Raw genomic sequence first — 26,667 nt, forward strand, 5'->3', positions numbered from 1 at the left:
CTTTACCTTTTAAGGTAAGGTAGGACATGGGTGGTGCTGTGGCCTAAACCACTGAGCCTCTTGGGCTTGTTGATCAGAAGGTTGGTGATTCGAATCCCTGTGACGGGGTGAGCTCCCGTTGTTTGGTCCCAACTCCTGCCAACCTAGCAGTTCAAAAGCACGCCAGTTCAAGTAGATAAATAGGTACCAATGCAGCGGAAAGGTAAACAGTGTTTCTGTGTACTCTGGTCTCCATCACGGTGTTCCGTTGCACCAGAAGTGGTTTAGTCATGCTGGTCACATGACCTGGAAAGCTGTCTGTGGACAAATGCCAGCTCCCTGAAGGTGAGATGAGTACCGAAACCCCATAGTCACCTTTGACTGGACTTAACCGTCTAGGGGTCCTTTACCCTAGGCATATTAAATGTAGCTTGTTCCCAGTAAGGATGTTTACTTTATACCCACTGAATTTTGTGAGGGTGACTTCCAAGTAGACTTGTATAGAAGTGTGCTATTGTGGAGAAGTAAAATTAAGGAAACACCGCTGGAACCTCTGCATTATAGTCATGGTGTTGTTAGTATGCTTGTTTGGTATATGTGCCACTGTACATACCTGCAGACTAAGGCTGGCTAAGCACATTCAAAGCACAGTGTTTCCCTCAAAGAATTCTGGGTGCCATAGTTTGTTAAGAGGTACAGTGGTACCTCAGTTTAAGAACAGTCTGGTTTAAGAACAATTTGGTTTACAAACTCTGCAAAACCGGAAATAGTGTCTTGGTTTGAGAACATTACCTTGGTCTAAGAATGGAATCTGAACGGTGGAAGGGCACCGGCGGTGGGAGGCCTCATTAGGGAAAGCGTGCCTCATTTTAAGAATGGTTTTGGTTTAAGAATGGACTTCCAGAACAGATTACGTTCGTAAACTAAGGTACCACTGTACTTAGAATTACATACCCTTCAACATTTCTCTGATAAAAATAGGGATGTCCTATTCTGTAATGATAATTTCACTATTCATACCCAACACATCTTACCAGATTTCCCCAGCCACTCTGGGCAGCTTTCAACATATATAAAAACATAATGAAAAATTAAACGTTAAAAATAACTTCCCTATACAGGATTGCCTTCAGACGGCTCGGGAGTCAAATAACCTCTAACATTTCTCCAACTCCATAACCTCCAACATTTCTCTAATGAAAGCAGGGATATCTTAAGAAAAAGCAGGACATTCCAGGATCAAATCAGAAACCAGGACAGCTTCTCTAAATCAGGGACATCCCTGGAAAATAGGGACACTTGGAGGGTCTGGAATTGTATCTATATGAAGGGTATACTACAGTGTCCAGAATACTTTGAGGGAAATAATGTGCTTTGAATGTGCTTTAGAGGTATATTGCATGCACAATTTGCATCTGTGTGTTCAGAGACTAGCCTCTTCTGGAATAGAAAGGACTGGGGGGAATTAGATCAAATGTGCTAGGGGAAATGTCCCGGGTTCTATTCTGCAATCCTGGCTCTGTTGCCAGAGGAGGTGTTCATGTCTATCCATAGAATTGGCTCATAAACTTAAGCACATTTAATTAAATGCGCAGGATCTCAGGCTGCATTAACTTTGGGTCAAAATCTGAGAAGCAGAGTGCCGTTGGACAGTGGTGGGGAGCAACAGAGACAAGATCAGAGCTTTCCCAAGAAGTGAGATTTATTGGGAGAGAAGAACAAAGTGGTCGTATAATAATTGACTGTGAAGGCTGTTCCAGAGAAGGGAAGGAGGGGTGGGGATGAGAAGTGATATGGCTGTCAGCCACGGAGGCTGTAATGTACAGTGGATTGCTTCAGGGAGGGGAAAGGAGGAGGCGTAGTGGGAGTAGGAAAGCTGGAGAGAGAGGGAGAGAGAGGGAGGGAGAGAGAGAGAGAGAGAGAGAGAGAGAGAGAGAGAGAGAGAGAGAGAGAGAGAGACTTATGCTTTGTCTGTGCAGGAATCAGTAGCATTAGGATAAACTGAAAAATAAAGTAAAAAGGAGAGACTTCCTTCAATCTCAGCTAGTCTTCATGGCACACACTCTACTGTTAGCAGCAGTGAGGGCAAAGAAAATGCAGAGCTAGGCATCCAGAGTCAGTCAGGTTGATTTTTTTGTAGCCAGACTTCTCTTGGGATCACCTAGAGTTCAAGGATCCGGAGGTTCAAAAGCAGGAACTCATCCAGGAATTCTAGAGGCCATACAAATAGAGTGTTTGCAAGCATGGCGCCAACAGTGGCATACTAAGTTGGGAAACGATTGTAAGACTGTGGAAAAGAGAATTCCCACAAAGCAAAAACAGTCAATTTCACATAATTATTTCATCTCTAAAGAACGTTGTATTATTTCTGTGCACTGTAATTTAAGATGGATATGGACAAACAAGAGTGTGTCTAGAAGAGAAGGCCTAAAAGGGAGAAGGGCCTGGAGACTAAGGGTTTGTTCACACCGGAGTATGTTGTGGATTCACAGTTTGCTTGTGTTCTCATTAAGTGAGCATCATCAGCAAGACACCCACTGTGGAGAGCTGCAATTTCACACATTTTCTCCACTGAATTTGGATTTTCCCAATTGGGGGATAAGGGGAGAAATAAATGACCCCAAACTGCTGCACTGTGGTCAGTGGATGATTGGCATCAGGTCCCCCCCCTCAATGAATGGATCAATCCTTCCCTTGTCCTTTCCCTGTCCCGCACTCAATTACTTACAGTGTCATCCCGAGTTGTGAGTGCTGCTTTTATTTTTTTTAAATAAAAAAGTGTTCACTCAGATTGACAAACAAAGAGGGGTGGGGGAAGGAGAAAAGCATTAAGAATAAATAAAAAAATGCCCTTGCAGGTACAAGAAGTGGGAAAGAGAAAGGGGAGGGAAATAAGTGGCAATCTTTCATGTGAGCGACTCCAAATTGCACCTGGGAAAAGGCATGGAGCAGTGCTGGTGAAGAGTTAAGACTGGGGAGAATCCCAAGGGGCTGAATGAGAGGCTTAGACTTTGGTCCTCAGACTGAAAGTTCCCTGCCCCTGAAATAGCTCATAAAATTGAAAGTAGACCCCCCCCCCGATGTGTCTTGCTTTTTATTTGAATGTCTCAAAATGACAGCAGTGATTTCCCCCACATTTCAAAAAACCAACAACATACCTTTAAACAAAGTTTAGGCAATCCTTGCTGAGTTTATGAAGCCTCTATTTACCAGGGAGCTTGAATCTGAATTCCATTACTAAAAGCGCTGTGTAGTTTTTCCTGAACATTCTGTAAATGTTTTCTCTTGACAGATACACAAGCTCTCGTTTCTATTTCTCTCCCTGCCAGCACACAAAACCTCTGTAGCACTGCGCAATCAGAATCAAGTTCAAGAAAGACCAAGATTAAAAATGGCAACAATACTGGAGGGCAGGATTTAACAAGAATATGGTACTGCAGGAGTTAGTACAGTCTGTGAAATGAATACAGTATCAGTTTTGACTGAATGCGGTCACAGATTTATTTGCTTGTAGGCTGCCTTTTACATTTAAACCCCTCCCAAGGTGACTTCCTATATATAAATTCATGGTGTAAAACTAATAACCAATTTAAAACAATAAGAGGAACCCACAATACCTTTCAGGGGAATCCATTGCATAATCCTGCAAAGTTTTGGTTCCCCTGTCATACCACTTCCCAGTTTTCCATATTTTTAATTGCTGCCAGTCAATGAATCAATCAATCATAGACATGTTCAGTCTATGGCTGGCTATTGATTTGTTTATATACTGCTTCTAACAGACGTATCTTAAGCAATGTACAGTAAAATCAACACACAAGAGACAAAAGAGGTTGAAGAACAACTACTGTGTGATTGCGTCTTACACACATTTCACTTGTGTGATTTCATCTATACACAGTTGCATAACTATTGTTCTTCAGTATCTTTGAAATTCTCCTTAGTATCCTTTCTAGTTTGTCAATGTCTGTCTTGGATTGCAGTAACTAAAAGGGGTAGTGTTTAAAGATGCCAACCTATTTTGTTAACTTCCTGCAGTTTTGTTTTAATAAGATGAGTCTATTCTATAAAGACAATTAAGAATAATGGAACATTTTGATACTGTTCACTGGCATCAGCAATAGGTATGAGACTGATATTATTATTATTATTATTATTATTATTATTATTATTATTATTATTATTATTTAGATACGGTTGGAAGCCTTGATCTTACAGGATTTATGAGTTTGGAAAATGCACCTTTTAGAGTGTTCTCAGTATGATGTGTAAAGGTTGAGGGTATTTTGTGTGAAAGTGAAAAGCCAGTTTAATTTAGAACAATTTTTTGTTGTGGTGGTGGTGATTATCCCGTTGTGTGTGCTATTGAGGCTCACAAGGAAAGTAGGCAGCGTGTGGTGAAGTCAAGTAAAAAAAGATAATGCCCAGTTGAGATAAGCAAGGTTGAGTCACAGTAGGCCATGTCAGGTTCATCAGGTAAGGTGTAGTTTAGCCTTTCTCAGACTTGGGTTCCTGTGTTATTGGACTACAACTCCCATCATTCCTCGTCAGCATAGCCAGTTGTCAGGGATTATGGGAGTTGTAGTTTAATAACTTATGGGGACTCAAGGTTGAGGAAGGCTGGTGTAGAAAGTCAAAGCAGGCCAGGCTGGGAAAGTATGGTCAAAAGTTTGCTTAACAAAAAGCAGGACCTTGGATAGCTCCAAGTGAGCCCTGCTAGCTGAAGTTCCCTTCTATTAAAATAGCTTTGGGAAGATGTTGGCTCATCCAGGAATGAAACAGAACCGAAACTTTCTGTCAACCTGAGCCTTCTGACAAGACCTGTAACATGGTTGGCTTGGCTACCCCTAGAACAGCAGGCTGGTTAGTTAAACGGCCCTTGCCTGATTTTGCAGAAAGCTATTCCCAGCCCTGCCCAACCCAAGGCCCCTCCTGGAGACCATCTGCTTCAGATCCAACCCCAAATCAATTCAGGGGTAGGGCCAATGCTTAACTAAGATCCTAATTAAATGTATGGTTGGAAGAAATGTGCCTCCTTCACCCCCGCCGAAGAGCAGGAGGGTTCAACTCTGTGCAGGGTGCTTCTTCGCAAATGCCTTCCCCACAGGAAAGGTGCTTGTTAAGAAAGTATGCCCAGCAGGATGGAATTCCAACACTCCTTCCCCTACTATCTCCCTGCCAGGCCTCCTCACAGTCCACTCCCTAGGCCCCGTTGCCATAGCAACCCCGCAGGCCTACCTCCATATGTGGTGCAGCCACCACAGCAGGGCCAGGCTGTATTTGGGCTCTACCAGCCATAGCTCTCCACTTACTTCTTCCTGATCGGGATGCATTTTCACCAAGTTTTCCTGCAGCCCAATCTTAGGCCTGGATGGTTGCCATGGGAACAGGGCCTTGGAAGAGGCCACAAGGAGGCCTGGAGTGGGGATTATATAGGGCACTCCTTCAAAAATGCCTTCCCTGTGCTGAGAGTCAAGTCCACACTTTATGTGGCAAGTGTTTTGTCCCCCCTGCTGGTTCAGCATAATGTGTGAACATAAATACAGTAACTCAGATCAGGGCTTTAGGCGTGGCTGCCTCTGTTCTGTGGGACAGCATCCCTGCTGACATACAAAAGGCACTCACTATTTGTACTTCCCAGAAATCATTGGAGACATCTTTATTTTGACAAGTTTTTTTCAGCTACGTGTAAAAAATCTCTGCTTATTCATTTTGTATTGTTCTTAACGCTATCTTTACTATTGCCTCTAAAAACCATTTTTAGCTTTTCATGGTATGTTTGTAAATCACCTTGACACATAGGTAATCACTGAATAATAAATTATATAATAATAATAGTACATTTGAAAACATTTAGCAGGAAGCCATGGGCTTCCAGGGATATGCACCAGGTTTTTTAAAGGACAAACATCTGTGCTTTTGAGTTTGCTGCAGGAGAAACCATTGAATTTTGGCCAGTAGGATGGCCACATAAGGTTTGGGTCTGTGTTAAATGCAGACCTTGGGGAATACACCCCCCCCAAAAGCAGCTGGGCATTTATTGGTATTTGAAGACAGATGCTGTGAGAAAGACAAGAGCAACTGAATTCTTTCTCAGTTCATCAGTATTATATGCTAATATAGCAACTTGTCTTACTACAGAAGAGAGAATTCACTGCAATTTGGGGAACAGAAATAAAAGAAGAGCTGCAAAAACAACATTGATTCCCGACTGCAGGGAGAAAGAAAGAAAAGTGGTATTAGAGATGCAGCCTTTTTAAGTCATTGTTTATTCTCTATGTTAGGCAGAATTGTTTTTGTTAGCTTGCCATTCATAAAGGAGCACATTCACAAGCAGATGATGAGCTTCAGCATTTTCCTCTCAAGAAAAAAATGTAATGTTTGCTACTATTTTTTATTTTTTGCTTATGGAAATGTACGTTAAGCAAAATGACTAATGTGTCATATTCTGCAAAGGACTGGAAGTTTAGCCTTCACAAAGGATCCCAGTGTGTATTATGGACAGACACATGTACAGACAGAGAGCCTTGCAAAAACTAGCTGGGTAATGAAAGTAAATAGTCTACATGCAGGGACTGGAGCTCCTTGTAGCAAGCAATTGCCATGAGGAATGGTTCCAACCATATTATCTCTTTCTTCTTAAACTGCCACCAAGAATATCTGTCAACAGCATGGGGGAAAACTTGTTGTGGTGTGGGCTTCGACTTGATGAGATGCTTACAAATTTAGTCAGCATATAAATTCAATTTCAGGTAGTGCATCATGGACCTGGATTTCCAGTTCTAGTTTAGCCTTGACTATGACCCTTTGAGGAGGAAGAAAAACCTTAGTTTTTAAAAAAGAGAATTGGAAGTACAGTGAGGGGAGAAAGTATTTGATCCCCTGCTAAATTTGCCCATTTGCCCTCTGACGAAGAAATGACCAGTCCATAATTTTATTGGTAGGTTGACAGTTATTTTGTGTTTCTTCCGTTTGCGAATTATTGCACCAACTGTTGTCACCTTCTCACCAAGCTGCTTGGCAATAGTCTTGTAGCCCAGTCCAGCCTTGTGCAGGTCTACAGTCTTGTCCCTACAGTTTTGTCCAAGACACCCTTGGACAGCTCTTTGGTCTTGGTCATGGTGGCTACTTTGGAATATGCTGGTTTGATTGCTTCTGTTGACAGGTGTTTTTTGTACAGGTACTGTAATGAGCTGGGATTACAGGTAAGACCTCTCCCTTACAGCAGGTGCTTCTAATCTCAGCTCGTCACATACAGCAAAGATACCAGGTAGCCTGACATCTGGCTGGTTGATACAGGATCAAGTACTTATTTCACTCATTATAATCCACATCAATTTCTGACTTTTGTCTTCTAGGTTTCTGGGGCTTTTCCTGTTGTTATTCTGTCTCTTACAGCTACAATAAACGTACCATTAAAATTATGGACTGGTCATTTCTTCATCAGAGGGCAAACGTGCAAATTTAGCAGGGGATCAAATAATTTCCCCCCTCACTGTGGTATGATGAAGTCATTGATTCCCTTGGTGTATATCAGCCTATCCTAATCTGGTGCTCCCCAGATGTTTTAGACAGCAACTCCCACCATCCCTTTTTATTGGCAGTGCTTGGTGGGAGTTGTAGTCCAAAAATATATGGAGATTACAGTGATGGGGAAGGATGATGCACACCAGGAGAAACAAGCATGGCACCCTTTAGATGTTTTGGGCTACAACTTCCATCAGCTTCAACCAGCATTACCAAGGATTATAGGAGTTGTAGTCCATAAGATCAGGAGCACAGCATGTTTGCTACCCCTGGTGCACACCCACCTTTCCTTTGTTCCACTGCCATCTCTGGTCAAACAGGTTTTGCAGGCATTTCAGAAACTCCCCCAAAACTGCAGAACCCTGTTTTCGAGGAGTGGCTATCATACTGCTTTCAAGATGCCAAAGAAAGCATCTCTAGCCTTGATCAGTAGAGCTCCCGATCAGTGTAGATGACTTGCTTCATAGGATTAATCTTCAGGATGAATTGGGTGATTGCTCTTAGATGTAACCTACACTAATAACATGTTTCATTGTTGTTATTATTCATTGCTACACTAATAACATTGTTGCTGATCAGTTCTTGCATCCGGTAACTAGAAGCAGTGGAGAGCCATCAGGAATTCAAAGTGTAGCGTTTTGTTGTTTGCGTTTCATTCCTGAGTCTGTTGAACACATTTTACTGGGCAGCGAAGAAAGATGTTAAGTCACAGTTTAATGCAGAGTTACGTGCAATCAGTCCATTGATTTTACTTAAAAGTGCGCCAGTGTTGGATGGCAGCCATAGACTGCAGCAAGATTACTTGCTAGTCTGCAGCTTGCTGGAAATGTTAAGAGCAAAGATGTTTCTTGATTAACCATAGAGACATTTCAGCTTATGTCCTCTCCACACAATGAGGTTGATTAGCATTAATTGCCCTTAGTGAACATGAAGAGGCAAGAGGCAGAAGTGCATTAGCTCTCCAATAACACTGAAAGTGGTGGGCACAATTTTTCTTGCTGTTTTCAGGGCCCTTTGTTAGCTTATTCAGCCCAGAACACTGGATGAGTGCATGGTGCTGTTTCGACTGTGTGCACAAAGGAGGGGGTGGGGGCAGGCAAAACAACACTAAGCACTTGTTTCTGCTGGGCTTTCCACTCTTCCTCCCCATGCCCATCTACCACCAACTGCCCTGTGGGAAGGTACAGGGAAGTGAGGGAAGCAGAGATGGATTCCCTACTCCTGTTCAAGCTGGACTCCCCTTTCTGACAATAGCATTTTACCAACAATTGCTCTGCAAGAGCAGGTAAATACATCAATCTCCTCCTGCTGGATGGTTCCTTCTCCTATCTATCATCTACCATCTATCTATCTATCTATCTATCTATCTATCTATCTATCTATCTATCTATATCTATCTATCTATCATCTATCTATCTATCATCTATCTATCTATCTATCTATCTATCTATCTATCTATCATCTACCATCTATCTATCTATCTATCTATCTATCTATCTATCTATCTATCATCTATCTATATCTATCATCTATCTATCTATCTATCTATCTATCTATCTATCATCTATCTATCATCTATCTATCTATCTATCTATCATCTATCTATCATCTATCTATCATCTATCTAATCTATCTACCATCTATCTATATCATCTATCATCTATCTATCTATCTATCTAATCTATCTATCATCTATCTCTATCTAGCTATAGCTATCATCTATCTATCTATCTATCTATCTATCTATCTATCATCTATATCTATCTATCATCTATCTATCTATCTATCTATCTATCTATCTATCTATCATCATCTATCTATCTATCTATCTATCATCATCTATCTATCTATCTATCTATCTATCTATCTATCTATCATCTATATCTATCTATCTATCTATCTATCTATCTATCTATCTATCTATCTATCTATCATCTATATCTATCTATCTATCATCTATCTATCTATCATCTATCTATCTGTCTATTATCTATATCTATCTATCTATCATCTATCTATCTATCATCTATCTATCTATCTATCTATCTATCTATCTATCTATCATCTATCTATCTATCTATATCTATCTATCTATCTATCATCTATCTATCTATCTATCTATCTATCTATCTATCTATCTATCTATCTATCATCTATCTATCTATCTATCTATCATCTATCTATCTCTATCTATCATTTATCTATCATCTATCTATCTATCTATCTATCTATCTATCATCTATCTATCTATCATCTATCTATCTCTATCATCTATCTATCTATCATCTATCTATCTATCTATCTATCTATCTATCTATCATCTATCTATCTATCTATCTATCTATCTATCTATCTATCTATCTATCTATCTTTCTATCTATCTTTCTATCTATCTATCTATCATCATCATCCTCTCTCTCTCTCTCTCTCTCTCTCTCATCACCAATGACTTGGTGGAAGGTGGTAGATAACAAAGGAAGCGGGTGAAGACAACGTCCACTTGGTCCTAATGCAGCTAGACTGTTGTTGTCCCCACCATACACAGGGTCATTTACCACTAATTGCCTGGTGGGAAGGAGCCAGAAAGAAAGGGGGGAAGGTGAGGACATCAGACATGTATTCCTGCTGGTTCGGTTTTGTTTCAGGTATATTACTTTTAGTGTATCCATTTGATAAATGGTTTCAGGTGCTTTGAGCACTTCTGTCTAAATTGCAGGGGTATATAAACAATTAAATGAATCAAGGCTTAAATTTGTATGTTCTACATTGGATTGTTTTAAATCATTATGTTCTATTCCCCACCAACCAACAAAGTAAATTTTGCCTTTTTAAAAATCTGAACAACGCTTTCCCCACTTAAGAATGAAAACTCACGCTGCTTTCATCCCTTCCCCGATCTTTTCACCCTTAGATGTATATCACCAACACGATAAAGGCCAGAGGAACAAGACTGGCAAAACCAGTCCTTTGCTTGAGTTTAATGTGCATGGCATTTCTTACTGGTATCAACAGAGTAGCAGAATATCGAAATCATTGGTCAGACGTGATAGCAGGATTTCTAGTTGGCATTTCTATAGCAGCGTTTCTGGTAAGTACGGCTGCACGTGACTCTTTCTATGACTATGAGTTTGACTATGAATGGGTTCCTCACATGATTTATTCATCAGAATGCAGGCGGCATGCTTGAATAACAATCATTCATAAATATAAACAAATGCACAGTTAATGCTAATCCTGAGCTCAATATGCGCTCCAGCATGCACATGGAACACATTCATATGAGAGATCACTGATTTCACTAGTTTAAATTGTTACATGCATTCATTCCTTTGCCTGCAATGAAAGTGTCTCCTCCACTAAGCTGTGTGCATCTGCAACTACTGGATCCCATATTTAAAATAATATGTTAGTTTTTAAAAGAGGTTATTATCCAAACCTCACCATTGAATTCCAAATGAGTCCACTGTATTGGAAGACTTCAGCACAAATTGAGGCCCAGGCCAATGTGAGTTCATGTTTGTCAGCAATGTCACTAAATTATTGTCAGCGCAATGTGTTAACTGGTTTTCCTTTTTTTTAAAAAAAAGTTCAAAGTACTATACAGTCATTTAGAAAATGGCATTTTTGTTGCAGCCTTCTGACAATGTGGATCCACACTGCACACATTGAGTACGGAAAGTCACCATGTGCTGGAAGATATGCCACATTAATTACGGTAGTGGGCAATGTAGGCAGAGCTGCATTGCTAACCTGGTTTCCCAAAACAGCATGTCACTGCTGGCTGTTAAGAGGGAGGGGGGGGGAGGTAGTGGGAAGCTTGATGTGGTTCAGGTACAATAGTATGGGTGTTGGATTGGCTTCACTGCTGTATCTGTGAGGAACTATCCACCGCCTTGTCTTTCCCTCTTGATAACTGGCAGTGTTGGGAAACTGGGTTAGCAAGACCACACCAGCCACTACTGTTTATTTTATCTATGAGCTCTTGATGGTTAGACTATTCTGTTCAAAGAGTGCATGTTGATGGGTAAGTGCATATTGATAAGTGCATTAAGTTGATGTATAAGTGCATGTTGATGTCTGTTGAAAAAACACTCCAGAGGCATCTAAAAATGTCTATTTACAAGCAGTTGTGGGTAGGCATCTAAAATGTCTATTTACAAGCAATTGTTGGTAAATTCCAGGAACGACAATGTACACTGGCATCTTCTTGATAATTAGCCTAAGCATATTCTAGCTGTGTTTTTACAATGTTGTGCTTGTGCTGTAATCTCATTCATTATGGAAGAGTGATTTAATAATTAGCATCTCTATCGGAGGACATTGTACAGTTGATGTGGGTGTTCAGGATCCAATCTATTAAACTCTCTCATAATATCTGATTTCTTCCTTCTCTTTCTAGGTTGTGTGTGTGGTAAATAATTTTAGAGGTAGACAACCAGAACATGAACATTCTCACATGGACAATCTGGCTCAAATGCCTATGATCAGCCTCCCTCGAGTAGAGAGTCCTTTAGAAAAGGTAATGGATGCTCTTCTTGAATTTGAAATGTCACTTCCTTTCTAAATTCTGACGACACAAAAGGAGAACTTTCTGATTCATAGCCACTAGCTACCATTCACTGAATGCTAGGACAACTGCAGACTTGGGATAGCAAGGGAAATTTTGTATATAATGCCAAGCCGGTATTTAGTGCAGGGGTGGAGAACCTAAGGAACATGGGCTTTCTGTCTAGCCCTTGGGAGTCTTCCGTGGCCACACCCTCTTTCCAGGCCACACCCACTCTCTCCAGGCCACACCCTCACTTTGATCATGCCTGTTGCTCGTCTTAATGGGAGATGGAGAAGTGTGTGTGTGTAGAAACCCCAGACTTCTGCATGGCTGGAAAATAACCTAGTGTACAAAGTAAGAGTCACATCCATTGGCTTTCCCACTTTTGTCTCCAGTTCCTGCCCACCAGCTGGTTGCCCTTGAGGGAACGTGGACCTTGGATTGAAAAATGTTACCCACCCTGCTCCCCAGGTTTTGTGCTCTGTGCATGAGTGGCATCAAGTCTTGGGTTTCCACACTTTTCTCTCCTCCTTTGGCAAACCCTGAGGGGGGAATCAGAAGCACCATGTTGTGATTTAAAATGGCCTAGAAGTCTTTGGAACTCAGGGGAGCTGCAAATATTTTAAACAAAGGTTTGCTCACACAAGACAACTTCACACCACTGTGTATGATCCAGCCTCCCTCCAACTGGTCTCTTCCAGATGTTTTGGACTCCGACTTCCAATATCCCAGATGATTGGCCATCATGGCTGGGGCTCATGGGGGTCTGGAGGATACCAGGTCGTGGAAGGCTTGCTAAAACTATCTAGAATTCCCCTGAGTTCAGATGCAACCATGAATTATAGATCCTTTAAAACCCATATAAAAAGGTAAAGGGACCCCTGACCATTAGGTCCAGTCGTGGCTAACTCTGGGGTTGCAGCGCTCATCTCACTTTACTGGCCAAGGGAGCCGGCATACACCTTCTGGGTCATGTGGCCAGCAGGACTAAGTCGCTTCTGGTGAACCAGAGCAGTGCACGGAAATGCTGTTTACCTTCCCGCCAGAGTGGTACCTATTTATCTACTTGTACTTTGACGTGCTTTTGAACTGCTAGGTTGACAGGAACAGGGACTGAGCAACGGCAGTTCACCCCGTCACGGGGATTCAAACCGCCGACCTTCTGATCAGAAAGTCCTAGGCTCTGTGATTTAACCCACAGCGCCACCCGCGTCCCTTAAAACCCATATAGATGCTTTCAAAATCCTTTCACCATGCCAAGGTGGAGCTTATGGTTTCCCATTATAGGCAACGCAGGCATGGTAGCTTCAAACCAAAATCCAGTAGAGGGTACCAAAGAACATCTTCATTGCTCCTCTCCCCTCAACATATTCTTTATATGTTTATTGAGAAGAAACATCTAGTGGAAGAAACTCAGGAAGTGAGTCAGCCAAGAGACATCTGCATGAAAGAGAAGAAGGTTCGGGATGATAGACAAGTCTTCCAGCAGTCTCCCCGACCCCCACTTCCCAGGCACAGAACTGCTAATGAAGTGAGCAGAATTTTGGTCTCTGGTAGGATTAGGTAATCAGGCATCACACTGCACTTCCTTTGATCAGGACAGCAGAACTGCGAATGGTTGGGAGTTATTATTACCTTGCCAAAGCAAGGGCTGGAAAGCCTGCAGCAATCACAGGTGATTCTAGGAGATGTCAGTCAGAATAAATAATACATGGGTATATTAGGCAGTAAGGAACATTTTTAGTTCCGAAAAGATGCCACATGGTTACATAATAGAAAGTCAGATTGTGTCAGAATGGCTTTTTGCGACAAAAGCAAGCACTGAAATGGATAATGAGGCAGGACAAAATGTTTTAGAAATATTAATTACCTTGAAAAAAGTTAGATTACCCCTTCTTTGCACAAAACTGTCATTATCCATTAACCTAGCATGTAATATCCAGCCCATTAGTGGTGGTCAGTGCTCCTATCATTTATTTACTTTTTAACTTTATACACAGTCTAGAAAACTAGAGAACATTTAGAGCATCTTACATGTCAACACGAGAGGTGGTTTTATTACTGTTCATTATACTGCAAAATTCTACATTTAAATGTGCACCTGGAGTTTCTGCCAGGCACACTCACCAGGGAGTTGTGGGCAGTGAGTGGCATTCAGCTACGTTTGACTCAGAGTGTATCTATTGAAATGAATGAATGTGGCTAAATTAGGTCCATTAATTTCAGCGGCTCTTCTCTGAGTACAGATTCGTTGAATACTAATCACTTTTCATAGACCCACAGGCAACTAGTCACACAAAACAACTTTTTGCCCCAAATGCGGATACACACTCCCGGTTTCCATCAAAAGAGGCACCCAGCCAGCACAAGAGAGCTCAGAAGATCAATACAGTGTAGGTGAGGTGTATATCTGCATTGCCAGTGTGCATGAGAAGCAGCTTGCCACCATGGAAGCTGCTGGGTTGCAGTGGCAATGCATGAAGTGGCTTGAAGAAAGAGATGAGAGTTTTTTGTTCATTGCTATTGTTTTGCTTGTTTATTTTACCACGGCACTCAGTATCCTTGTCTTTGGGATATAACCCTGTGATTTCCCTGAAATTTGTGAGTGTTACAGATGATCAGGAAGAAGTGTAAGAGCTTTTGTGTGTTTCATTGCCATCGGAGAATAAACAGATTTCTTCTTGGGATTCTTTGACACACCACTCAACGCAAAGATGCCTGAGACGCTTTGTCATAAGGAGGTCTCCATCTCCTTTGCTCGAGCCAGCATTTGCTTGATGAATGTGCATCTTCTACACAAGCCATTCTGTTAGGCCTTTGCTAGATGTCAGAATGAAGCAAGATACTTGGGAAAGGCTTTAGGAACTGTGGAAGGGGCAGCCAAAGTTCCCATCAGAAGAGTTGTGTGGGTTGAAGAGAAGTCCTTCAGTGGGTCATCTTGTGCCCCATCACTTTAGGCAATTTACTGAGAGCCCAGCTCACTTCCACTCTTAGAGCTGGACTGAGAGAAAAGTATCAAGGAGGAGGTGAGGAGCTAAAAAAGCCAGTCTCCACCTGCTGCTTTGTTAATGAATGGGGAAGTTAAATGCCCCACTTGCCCCACCCACTCCGTGAATGTTGTATTTCATGTACAGACTGTTCCTTCTCAGATGGAGAGGAGAATATCCATGGCTGGGAATCCGGGCACATCATAAATCACACCACCTTGTGGAATCATATGGATTATTCCAAATCTAGCATGTGAAGGGACTCTACCTGTGTGTTTTAGTGGAGAGCACCATCTTGTGAGGGGGAATCCTGATTGGCCTGGGATTCCCTCTTATGTGGAAGAACTCCAGAAGTGTGTCTGAAACCAAAATAAAACCTCTGTGAGCCTATCGGAGGTGGAGCTGGTGGGGGGAGCATGTGAGGGTTGTGTTCCCCCCATCAACTTGTTAAATGACCAAACAATAGTGGAATATATTGGGAAGGAAACTCTTTCCTTTCAAGGCAGGTGTATGAAAACTCAGACCTGGAGCACAAAGGCCTCTCCATCCAGCCCTCAAGAGTCTCCCCAGGCAGGCCACACTTCTTCCCCCAGACTCCACCCATTATTTCCCCTGCTGCGTGCCTTCCTTGGGTGCATTTGCCTGATCAGAAAGTGTCCCTGAACTGTGATGATTCCTCTTGCTTGTCTGGCTTGTTGGCTAGCTGGCTGGATGACTGGCTGTCTGGCTGGAGCTTATCCTTCCTAGCTGTGGCAATTGCAGAGCAGAGGGAACTCAGGGCACTTTCCTGGCTTTGGCTAGAAGACTAGTGTTGTGCTTTTGGCCACTGCACAAGGTGTCAGCCTGCTCCTCCTTCTTCCCCAGGTGATGGCCAGGACAGTGGGGGCCCACAGTGAACCTGATAGAACACAATCACGGAGAGATGTTTTGAGACAGTAGGAAAACACGGAACTGGATACGGAATGGCACTGTGAATCATTAGTGAAAGAAATGGCAGCTTGGCATTTGCCATCTGTCTGGCTGAAATGCAGTATGTTACTTTACAAAGGGAAATCAAAGCCTAGTATGGATATTAGGAAGCCGTTGCTTGTCAAGAGAGCAACAACCTCTGCTTACTGCATTCCAGGCTTCATCTTTTCTCTATCCCAGCCCAGCCACTGACCTCAGGAAACCAGAGCTAGAAGGTCTAGATTTGGCACAGCTGCCCACAGGCCTGCCTTGTCCCTTATGTTCAGTTTGAAAATTCAATGTGACATTTGCATTGTCTCTGCTTAAATATATCCTTGGATCTATTCAAAGCGTTGGAAGGTCAGGAAATTCTTGTTATGCCCAGCTTTCTTCTCTGATTCACCATGTATCTGTACACCTCAGATGGGCCTCAGACGAAGGGTGGTATTTAATGAATAATAAGGACAATAATGATGATGCTACAAACATTGGACATTGTTGAGCTGGTTTTGCTGCTCTTCTAAAATATTCTGACAGCTGAAATGAGTATTCACGGTGTTTGGAGTAAGATGCAAACCAAGAGCTCTGTTTGCTGTACCTTTCTCTGTCTATCCTATATAACCAGCCATCCATGCAATCTAAACTCTTTTTCTTTCATTTGCCATAATGATCCATACCTTTTACTATTATATGTACTGTCACTGTGGCTTAGGATATCTTCCTAAATTGCATTCCATGATGCATTGGGACTGCTTGTGGAAGAGAAAATTGACAAACCACCCACACTTAGCATGTAGAACAACTTTGTATGGATCTTTGGATCCCAGGCTAGTAGAAGTTAGGACTAAGGGAAAACTGACCCATTCCTCTGTCTTGAGAGGCATACGTTTACCTGCTTTGCATTTTCTAAAGCAAACACACACACACAAACATAAGATAACTATTACCAGCAGCTAGGGACTGGGCAGAAATGGCAAAAGATCTCATTTAGAGGTGAACTTACCCAGCTCAGACTATCTGAAACAATTTGCAACCTGAAACAGCTATCTATTCAAATTAGACCTTTACTGAATTTTGCAGTGTATTTCTTAAGCCATATGTGTACACAAATGCATAAGTAAGTAAATCATGCATAAAAATGCATATATTAGCAAAAGTAACAAGTGAAATTTGTCATATCTGGGGAAATAAAAATGTGCAAATTAGGGGAAATTGCATACAAGCCTTCTGTATTAGAAAAAATTCACATTAAAATGCGGATGAAATTGCATGAGAATTTTTTTTTTTAAGTTGCAATCTGATGTTGAGAAAGCGTGTTCTCCTTCATGGAGAGCATGTGTTGCGGTGGGGTCTGTTGAGCCACCCCTCTGTTACCAGGCAGGGTCTCTAAAGATGGCCTGGGGCAGTGATTGATTCACTGGGTTGCTGGGGTAAAAGTTATGTTGCAATTTTGGTGGGAGGGGTAAAATGTTTAAATACTCTGCACGCAGCCTGGAGCTTTCTCTTTGGAAAGGAGAAATCAAGGCAGGTGTATGAAAGCTCAGACCTGGAGCACAAAGGCCTCTCCATCCAGCCCTCAAGAGTCTCCCTAGGCAGGCCACACTTCTTCCCCCAGACTCTGTGTGCAGGGGCCTGGTAGGAATTTTGTCCATCTGGCTGATTGGCTGGGCCATTTGGTTTTTGCCTACTGCGTAGCAAATCGTCACAACTTGTAAGGTTGCGGTTAGGCATTGGTTATAAATTGGTGGAGGAGGGGTTAGGATAGGCTGGGCCTGCCCCTCCATGGTTGCTGCCAAAAGGGAATTCCGTTAAAGGAATCCTGGGGCTTGCCATCTTTTTGTCCAATCCCTGGAATGGGATAGGGCCGGCAAGCCTTCGGGGAGCATGCGGATGAGAATTGAGGGTCTGTGACTCAGCTCCATTTCTCCCCGACTTGTTTCCCCGCACTGTCTTTCAGTGGTGCCCGGACGTCAGTTCTGTCCCCAGGCGGGGGGACAGATAGTCTTAACCAATGCCTAAACAACCACTCACAGTTTTGTATTTAAATAAAGTTGTGGCCAAAATTATGCCAAAAACCTTAAACAAAAATTAAGTGTGCGTTGTGAGTTATTTGGAGGGTGGCTTGGGGACCTTGACACGCAACTGAATTTAAGACTGGAAGAATGAGAAATTGAGAGAAACCAAACTTGAGAGATTCACCCATTCCCACTGGCAACCCAAGAAACTGAAAGAATAAAAATTCCTTGCCCTCTCTCTCTCTTTATCCCCTGTACACTGCCACCTTGTGCCCTCCCTCCTTAAGATGTGCTTGGATGCAATCTCAAACTAAATCAGGAGTTTTTTAAAGAAGCAAACAAGCAGAAGCTACTGCTCTGTTGCCCAGACAAAGGCAAAAGGTCAAGCTTCTGAAATTTATACTAGGCCAGGCTCATCTGTGATTTTCCAGTGGTCAAGAGAGAACTTTCATTCCAAACAGACAGAAAATACCAAGAATGATTTAAAGCAAGGCTCTGCTTGACTAATGATCCACAATGTCATTCTTACCCGTTGAGCACAGAGGATGCAAACATGCCTGGGGTTGTGCCATTTTTAAGAAATGCATCACTTTCAACTGCTGCCCATAGGCTGTGATTCTACTTTGTGCAGAAAAGATAATCATTTTCCCACTGTAACTTTAAAAAATGAACTTAATTGAGAGTGTTGCCTAGCACAGAGAATGCAGACTAATGGTAATGACCAGCAATTAATTATATGCTCATTCTATGTAATTGACAGTCAAGTGATCAAGTTTAACAGAGCTAGAGACAAGCTTTATGTGTTTAGCATAAAAGCTGGGGGAACTATGCCTCACCTCCAAGGATTGCTAATTAACATGCTTTTAACTCCAGCTATAGGTATATTTATCCTTAGGATTGTAAGATGAGGAATGGCAATAAATATTTCCCGTGTTCAGTTCTCCCTGTGCAAAACTCTTCCTTGCCACTTCCAGGTTTCTCTTCAGCTCAAATATGTTCTCTTTCTCTAATTGCTGCCCAAACCAAGCTCTGCATTTTGCAATGAAAGAAAGAAAATACTTCCAAAACGAAAAACACTAGCTTCTCTACCTCCTTATGATCACTGCACCCGGGTCTTGTTTGCAGGCCAAAGATTGAGAATCCACTACATCCTAGGGAAAAAGAACCAGAGTAGATGGAAAAGGCAATGAGAAATATCTTCCAAGTAGGACCTTGCACAGATTCAGTGGGTAGACAATGAGACTCTTAATCTCAGGGTTGTGGGTTTGAGCCCCCATTGTACAAAAGATTCCTGAATTCCAGGGAGTTGGACTAGGTGACCCTCATGGTCTCTTTCAACTTTACAGTTCTATGATAGAATGGAACAGATATGCCTCTGTGCCTGAAGCTACATGGAAGTAGAAAGTGCCACTGGTATTATATCCAGTGTAAGTTGGTTGGGCATCCTGACCTCAACAAAGAAATTGGGCTGGGGACATAGGCAACTGCCGTCTAACAGGAGCAATGGAGGAGCAGGGCCAATGAGTTGTTTCTCTCTCTCTCTCTCTCTCTCTCTCTCTCTCTCTCTCTCTCTCTCTCTCTCTCTCACACACACACACACACACACACACACACACACACTTTTAGGAGTCCAGGTTCCAGCTTGATAACACAGTAAGCGTAGGTAATTAAAAAGGAGTATTTATTGCAAAAACAAACAGATAGCTCTGGACGGCTCAAACAAAGCCTCCGGCGCCATCACTCAAGATGACCCTTCTGAAGACTCCTTCCAGTGTCGACAGAAGATATTGAACTTAGGGCTCTTGCGTCTCTTGTTTTGCTTCCTGTCTAGTAGCCCTCCCATTCACCGACTTCTTGGATTAGCTCCAACCCCTTCCTGTTCTGACATGCTATCTTTGTGTTTATCCGTGCCTGTTTGAGCTGCCTGCGAGCTTTGGCTGTGTTCTAGCCTGCTCTCCGCTACTGCTTTATCAGCCTACACTTCAAGGTCAGGAATAACCAAAGTCTGCAGCTGCTGGCTCTCCCCGCCTGACTAGCATCTAAGCCCCTCTGTTCTTGGCTGCTTTCTGCAGTTGGCTGCAAACCTTCGCTAGGAGCTGGCTCATTCCTGACACCCACACACTCAAAATAGTTTAAAGCAGACATTTCTCCCCTTTTGATGTCTTCCCCTTCTCACTGTACTCAAACATCTCCCTCTTCCATTCCCTTCTTTACCTAAACTTCTGCCATTATTTTAAACCATCATGTCCCCCTCCCCCAGTATCCCTCCCTTCTCACTCCCATGCCATAGCCACTGGTGTTGTGCAACCTGCCTTCACATTTGCTCCCCTATCTCATCCTGATTTCACATAAATCCAGGATTCTGATGAGGCACTACAAATCCTCCGATAGGGGCTTCACAATGATATTCATACATTTTGTTAGAGAGAGAGAGGGAGAGAGAGAGAGAGAGAGATTTAAAGCATATTTTTCCTGTTCTTCAGTCAAGAAAAGCTTCCAGAGCAGCATACAAAGATCAGTTATGAGACAATCCTTGTCCTCCGGTTTATAATCTTAAAGACATGACATGAAAAGGGATTCAAATGAAAGAGATGACACACAAACTTGGGTGTTAGACTTACTTCCTTTATCGCCTTTTGTTTTGTTTTGTTTATTTATAGTCTGCCTGTCTGTCATATATGTATATACTTCCCACAAGAATATGAATAAATATATTTTCACGTGGGAAGTGCTGACTGTTCTTGTTCAGATGTCACTAAATGTTAATACACAAGCCAACCATAAACCAAGGCCCATGCCCACTTACCTGTTGGTTAGTCCCTTTGAATACAGTGGGATGTACTTCTGAGAAAACATGTCTAGGGTTGCAACTGTTATTCTCAAAAGAACTGGAAAAGATGTTATTTGAGGTCTCAAACTGCAGATGGGGTGCAAAAGAACTTTCTTCAAAATAGCTGTTGCATCATGATAAGATCATATGGAATTGTTCTCATATTGCCTTATTTATTTCATTTATATACTGCCCTTCCTTCCAAAGGAGTTGAGGGTGGCAAGCAATAAGTGGCAAAACAATAAAAGCATCTTTAAAACATTTTTTAAAAATCTATACAATCTCAAGGTAGCACTGGTTGTCTTTACATGCAATGCATCTTTCTTTTCCTCCTAAATATATATACATTCACTTGCCTTAAGGCTGAAATAAAATCAGTCAATAGGCATATGATGTGTGTGTGTGTGTGTGTGTGTGCACACACGTAGGGTTAGGTGTGTTATAAATATACCATATACATTTCCACATTTCATAATCCTTCCCAGTCCACTTAAACTTGATTCCGAAAGCAGATCATAGCAAGCAAGAGCCAGTGTGGTGTAGTGGTTAAGAGCGGTAGATTCGTAATCTGGTGAACCGGGTTCGCGTCTCCGTTCCTCCACATGCATCTGAGTGCAGCCAACCTCTCCTCACCCTCTTCATGCCTCTCCTGATTCTGGGAGACCAGCGGTGATGGGAGCTTGTCACAGCAGGAGGGGGAGACACCCTTGACTCTTCACCAGCCTGACTAATCTCTGCCTGTTGGCCTCCCTATTCTCCTGAGAGAGCCGGTGTGGTGTAGTGGTTAAGAGCAGTGGACTTGTAATCTAGGGAACCGGGTTCGCTTCCCCGCTGCTCCACATGCAGCTGCTGGGTGACTTTGGGCTAGTCACACTTCTCTGACGTCTCTCAGCCTCACTCACCTCACAGAGTGTTTGTTGTGGGGGAGGAAGGGAAAGGAGAATGTTAGCCGCTTTGAGGCTCCTTAGGGTAGTGATAAAGCAGGATATCAAATCCAAAATCCAATACCATACAGTCAAACCTCAGTTCCTGAACGGCTCCATTTTCAAACGTTTCGACTCCCAAACGCTTAAAACCTGGAAGTAAATGCTTCAGTTTTTGAACATTTTTCAGAACCCGAATGTCCGACATGGCTTCCAATTGACTGCAAGATGCTCTTGCAACCAACCGGAAGCCACGCCTCAGTTGTTGAACATTTTGGAAGTTGAATGGTCTTCTGGAACGGATTATGTTCGACAACTGATGTTTGACTGTACCTGTTAAATCAGTTCAGAATGCTGATTGGGATGGTGTGAGGGTTCGTTCTCAACTGGGCTTGGATCCAGGCACAGCCGAAAGGTTAAAAAAATGCTCCACAGGCCCAGAATTAGGCAGGAGGTTATTTTTGTCTGCTTGGTTGCAGATATATCAGTATATCTAGAACAACTGGAATGTATTACAACGAACTCCACAATATACGATATTGTTTGCACAGAACGCCCACATTTCTTTTCCCATCACATATTCTTCCCCATTCCCCAGGATTTTCCTTCAGGGAGCTGCTTATAAACTGCTGTTATTTCTGTTCATGCTTTGTGCTTCACCTTTCATATTTTATTTTATTTCATTTTATTTTTTGCTTCACTTGATGTGCTGGTTAGATAACAGTACATAATGTGGAAAACATGTCTAACTCAATTCTGTCTGTGTAATTATTGTACATTTTGCAGAGTCGAGGCATTGGTAATGGTCAAGAGGAGCCATTCCAGCAGAGCTCTTTTAAAGCACGCCTCTTTAGGGTTTTCTCCTGGATAGTAGGAATGGACCAGTTTGAGCATCTTCATATAAGGCAATAAACGTATGTGCGCATAGAAGCGCACTGGTGTGCTTTACATGTGTTCTCATGAAGGCGGACATGTTAGCCTTCAGTGCAGGCTAAGAGCATTTTGAGAAATGAAACTTTTGTGAAGTATTCTTTTGTATTCTATACTTGGTTTGCCTCTGCTGTAATGGGGGGAGGCAAAAAGAATTCATTTGCTGAGGAGATGTGCATTTGCAAAATTTGCACTTCAGTACCGACATCTCTCATAAGATCATTTTAATGCTCTGAAATCAGATCTAGAATACAAAGTATAAATAAGGAGTCTGTAGTCGAAATTTATATACAGATCTCCAATATTTAATACAGCCCCTTTCTTATTTTTCACAAAACATATTTTATATGACTGTGATACTCCTTCATATATATATATATATTTAAAAATTAATAGAATAAACATTTAGCATAGTGCTAAATATGCTGAAATGTTTGATTGAAAACCTGCACTTGAGGTTCAGCCTTCGCATCCTGCTTTTCTAATGGGAGGGTGATTTTACTGGTTTGATCCCTTTGGGCTTTCGTGTGATGCCATTTTCTCTGGTTTTCCTCCGGTGATGCATTGGTGGGAAATAATCATTACAATGCATGCTGTGCTTCTAATCTTTTCTGTTGCTGCTGCCAGTTACTGCCTCTGACGATTAGAACAAAACAAACTCGTGTAGTGCTCTGGTAGGAAGCCAAAGAGGAGGCTGATGCGAACTAATTGTGAGCACTGACGGGTAGAAACAAACATTCGTTTGGGAGCCTGGGTGTGTGTGCTGCTTGCTCGCACGACATTTCAATTTGTCTGCTGTGTGTGTGTGTGCTGTGGGAGTGCACCTCAAGGACTTGCTAAAGATTGCATGGTTAGAAAACTCCAGAGTTCACCAATTAGGGGTCAGACATGATCAAATATCTGCATTACAATATATATCTCTTCAAGCTTAGATTTCACAAAGTCGCATTTTAAAGAGCAAGGCTTGTAGCTCATTATTGCAGGTAACTAAAGGTGTTCCTGAAGAATAATCGTATGAATGATTATTTGAACAATCGACACTGGTGTGTGAAGGGTTGTGGCAAGATGGCAGCAGTAGCCTTCTGGTGACACAGTGTGCCAGGACAGGAATGGAGCGCACACAATTGCAGAACACCTTCGCCCAGCCCAAAGCTCTCTCAATGTCATGGACGTCTTGGATGCAGAGAAATGGTGGGAGGAACCCGCTGGAGAACCCCCAAGGGAAGAAGGTTCAGAACCTGGGTATGAGTGGTGGGACAACAAAGAGGGAGAAGACTGGAGGGAGGAGGTGTTGGAAGCTGAAGTGGTAACAGGGCTTAGTGAGCAGGGAGAGTCTGTGGCAGAGAGAAGTCCAGAACAAGAGGCAGAAGCTGAAACAGGAGAGGAGGGAGGCCAAGAGGCAGAGATGAGTCTGGCTGGTGAAGAGGCATGGGTGTCTCCTCTTCCTTCTGCAACAAGCTCCCTTCCCCTCTGGTCTCCCAGAACTAGGAGAGGCATGAAGTAGGAGGAGCATAGAATGGCCTACAGGCACAATCTCTGATTGCTTGGGAAACACCCTGGAGAGGAGGAAACATAGCCGGCTGTCAGGAGGCATGGACCTTTAGTCTTGGCAACTGCTTCATGGGGGCAAGACTTTTGTTGCTGTGCTCCTTGGGCCTCACACTTCTGTTCAGATCCTGTTTTACTAATAGAGAGTTAACTCCAGCTTGCTCGGTGTGATTAACTGCTGGGTTGCTCCGGTCACTCAGCCTCACTGCCATCCCACCCAAATGTTGTAACCTGTCCTGGGACATTTGGGTGATGAACAGGAAATAAATAAATAAGCAGGTCTTAACACTTAATTCAAGTACTGGAGACCCAGCCGAAATCAGAGAAAGTCATACAAAAGTCCTGTTGAAATTAATGGGACATAAATTGGTCACAATTAACTTACCATATTGACTTCAAGGGGACTTAAGCACCTTGACAAATGTATGCCCTGTATCTTCCATCTAGAACATCCTTTTTTTTTTGCCATCAACCTTTTCTGGTTAAAAACTAAATGACAGGCTTATTTTGAATGCCACAATTTGCTATTGAGTACTTGGTTGTAAAGGGACGCAGGTGGCGCTGTGGGTTAAAGCCTCAGCGCCTAGGACTTGCCGATCGAAAGGTCGGCGGTTCGAATCCCTGCGGCGGGGTGCGCTCCCGCTGCTCGGTCCCAGCGCCTGCCAACCTAGCAGTTTGAAAGCACCTCTGGGTGCAAGTAGATAAATAGGGACCGCTTACCAGCGGGAAGGTAAACGGCGTTTCCGTGTGCGGCTCTGGCTCGCCAGAGCAGCGATGTCACGCTGGCCACGTGACCCGGAAGTGTCTCCGGACAGCGCTGGCCCCTGGCCTCTTAAGTGAGATGGGCGCACAACCCCAGAGTCTGTCAAGACTGGCCCGTACGGGCAGGGGTACCTTTACCTTTACCTTTACCTTACTTGGTTGTAAAAGCAAAATGCCATGCAGATCTGTGACTGTGGGCCTCAAATAATTTGTCAGTATATTTAGACTTAAGTTTCTGTTTACAGAAGACCACAGTTTGTGTTTTATATAGAAACGTGTATTTTTAAATGTTTGCTAATGTGCACAAACAATGGAGAAATAGAATCACCCTGTTGAAAGAAGCACAGTGTAGAGCAGATCAAATAAAGGGGGCATCTCACTGATTGAAAAAGAAGAAGTGTTGTTAATGTGTACTGTCAATGAGCAAATGTCATTTTCATTCTAACATTTTGCTGCTTCATTCTGTGCCGTATGTCTCTCTGGGAGTAATTAATACTTTTTAAAAGTGAAAATGAAGGAAGGAAGAAATGCAGCATTAAAATTGTATTAACAATGAAACACAATATGATCCGCTATCAGACACTGTCTAATTTGTTGCCTGGAATTTAAATCCTAATTATTATAAGATCCTTATAGAATTACACCTAAGTTACCCAATACTCACATTGCTAAGCAATGGCAAATAAAGTAAATGTAGAAACAAGGTGAAACTAAATGTTATAATAAAAGAGAAACGTTAGGTCCTCTGTCTCCTATTTTGCTTGTAATGAAAATACAGGGGGAGGACTTCTGTCCTACTCTGTGGTCCAGCAAGACAAAACCTAATTGGGGTGCAAGGTGGATACAATACACTGGAAAACAAAGATCTCTGATGTTGTTCCAGCAAGGAACAAGCTGAAACTGAGTCTTATATAGTTGTAGTAACAGCAGGTGCAGCACCTGTTCTACAAGATGCTATTTGACCCAAAGGGCCTCAGCCTTCTCCTGTAATCTCCTACTTTTCTGGAGTAGAGGACCCTCTGGGAGCTCTCCAGTGGAGTCCTCTGAGTCAGAAGATGGCAGTGCCCAGAGCCAGCCCATCCCTGAGGCAAGGTGAGGCGATGGCCTTGGGTGGCAGGATCCACAGGGCAGCAGATCCTGATGTAGTTCTTTATCCCCCCCCTACTTGTTCCTGATGTAGAATTTAACTCTCCCCTTCTTCCCACGCAGAAAGTGTGGGAGCCATTTTGTTGTTCGCCAAAATGTCTTCTGCCGGCCCTGGCAGTGCCACATCCTTGGGCCAGGGGGAGGGGGCTCTGCTGCCCCCCAGGTTCATCTGATAGCAGTACTTCTGGGGCTGGCCCTATGTGCCCCTCAGGTTCCAAGTCCTTGCCTCCATCACCTAATGAAGAGAAAGAAGCCTGACTCTGGGCCCCTGACAATTTCCAAGTGAGAACTGTGGGGTAGGAAAGTAGTGCTTAACCCAGGCATAGGCAAACTCGGCCCTCCAGATGTTTTGGGACTACAACTCCCATCATCCCTGACCACTGGTCCTGTTAGCTAGGGATGATGGGAGTTGTAGTCCCAAAACATGTGGAGGGCCGAGTTTGTGTATGCCTAGCTTAACCCTCCTCCTACCTGCTGATTCACCCTGCAAAAGGAGACCCAGGCTGTTTTTCATATTTTTTCC

The 26,667-nt window shown here is 42.8% G+C and overlaps 1 protein-coding gene and 1 long non-coding RNA gene across 2 annotated transcripts in view; one reads left to right on the forward strand and one right to left on the reverse strand.

The window, feature by feature from the left end:
- The window catches only part of LOC309371559, a 28,260-nt gene extending 22,546 nt beyond the window's left edge, over positions 1-5,714 (reverse strand). The window contains exon 1 of the long non-coding RNA XR_014169196.1: positions 5,218-5,714. This is a non-coding gene — a long non-coding RNA (uncharacterized lncRNA). The remainder of the gene's footprint in view (positions 1-5,217) is intronic.
- Positions 1-26,667, forward strand: part of PLPPR5 (phospholipid phosphatase related 5) — a 93,587-nt gene that overhangs the window by 62,218 nt on the left and 4,702 nt on the right. Inside the window, exons 4-5 of the mRNA XM_081914293.1 lie at positions 10,418-10,594; positions 11,906-12,025. Of these exons, the coding sequence (XP_081770419.1) occupies positions 10,418-10,594; positions 11,906-12,025 (297 nt within the window). The remainder of the gene's footprint in view (positions 1-10,417; positions 10,595-11,905; positions 12,026-26,667) is intronic.

Source organism: Podarcis melisellensis (genome assembly GCF_964234715.1).
Source record: "Podarcis melisellensis genome assembly, chromosome: 6".
NCBI classification, from domain to species: Eukaryota; Metazoa; Chordata; class Lepidosauria; order Squamata; family Lacertidae; genus Podarcis; species Podarcis melisellensis.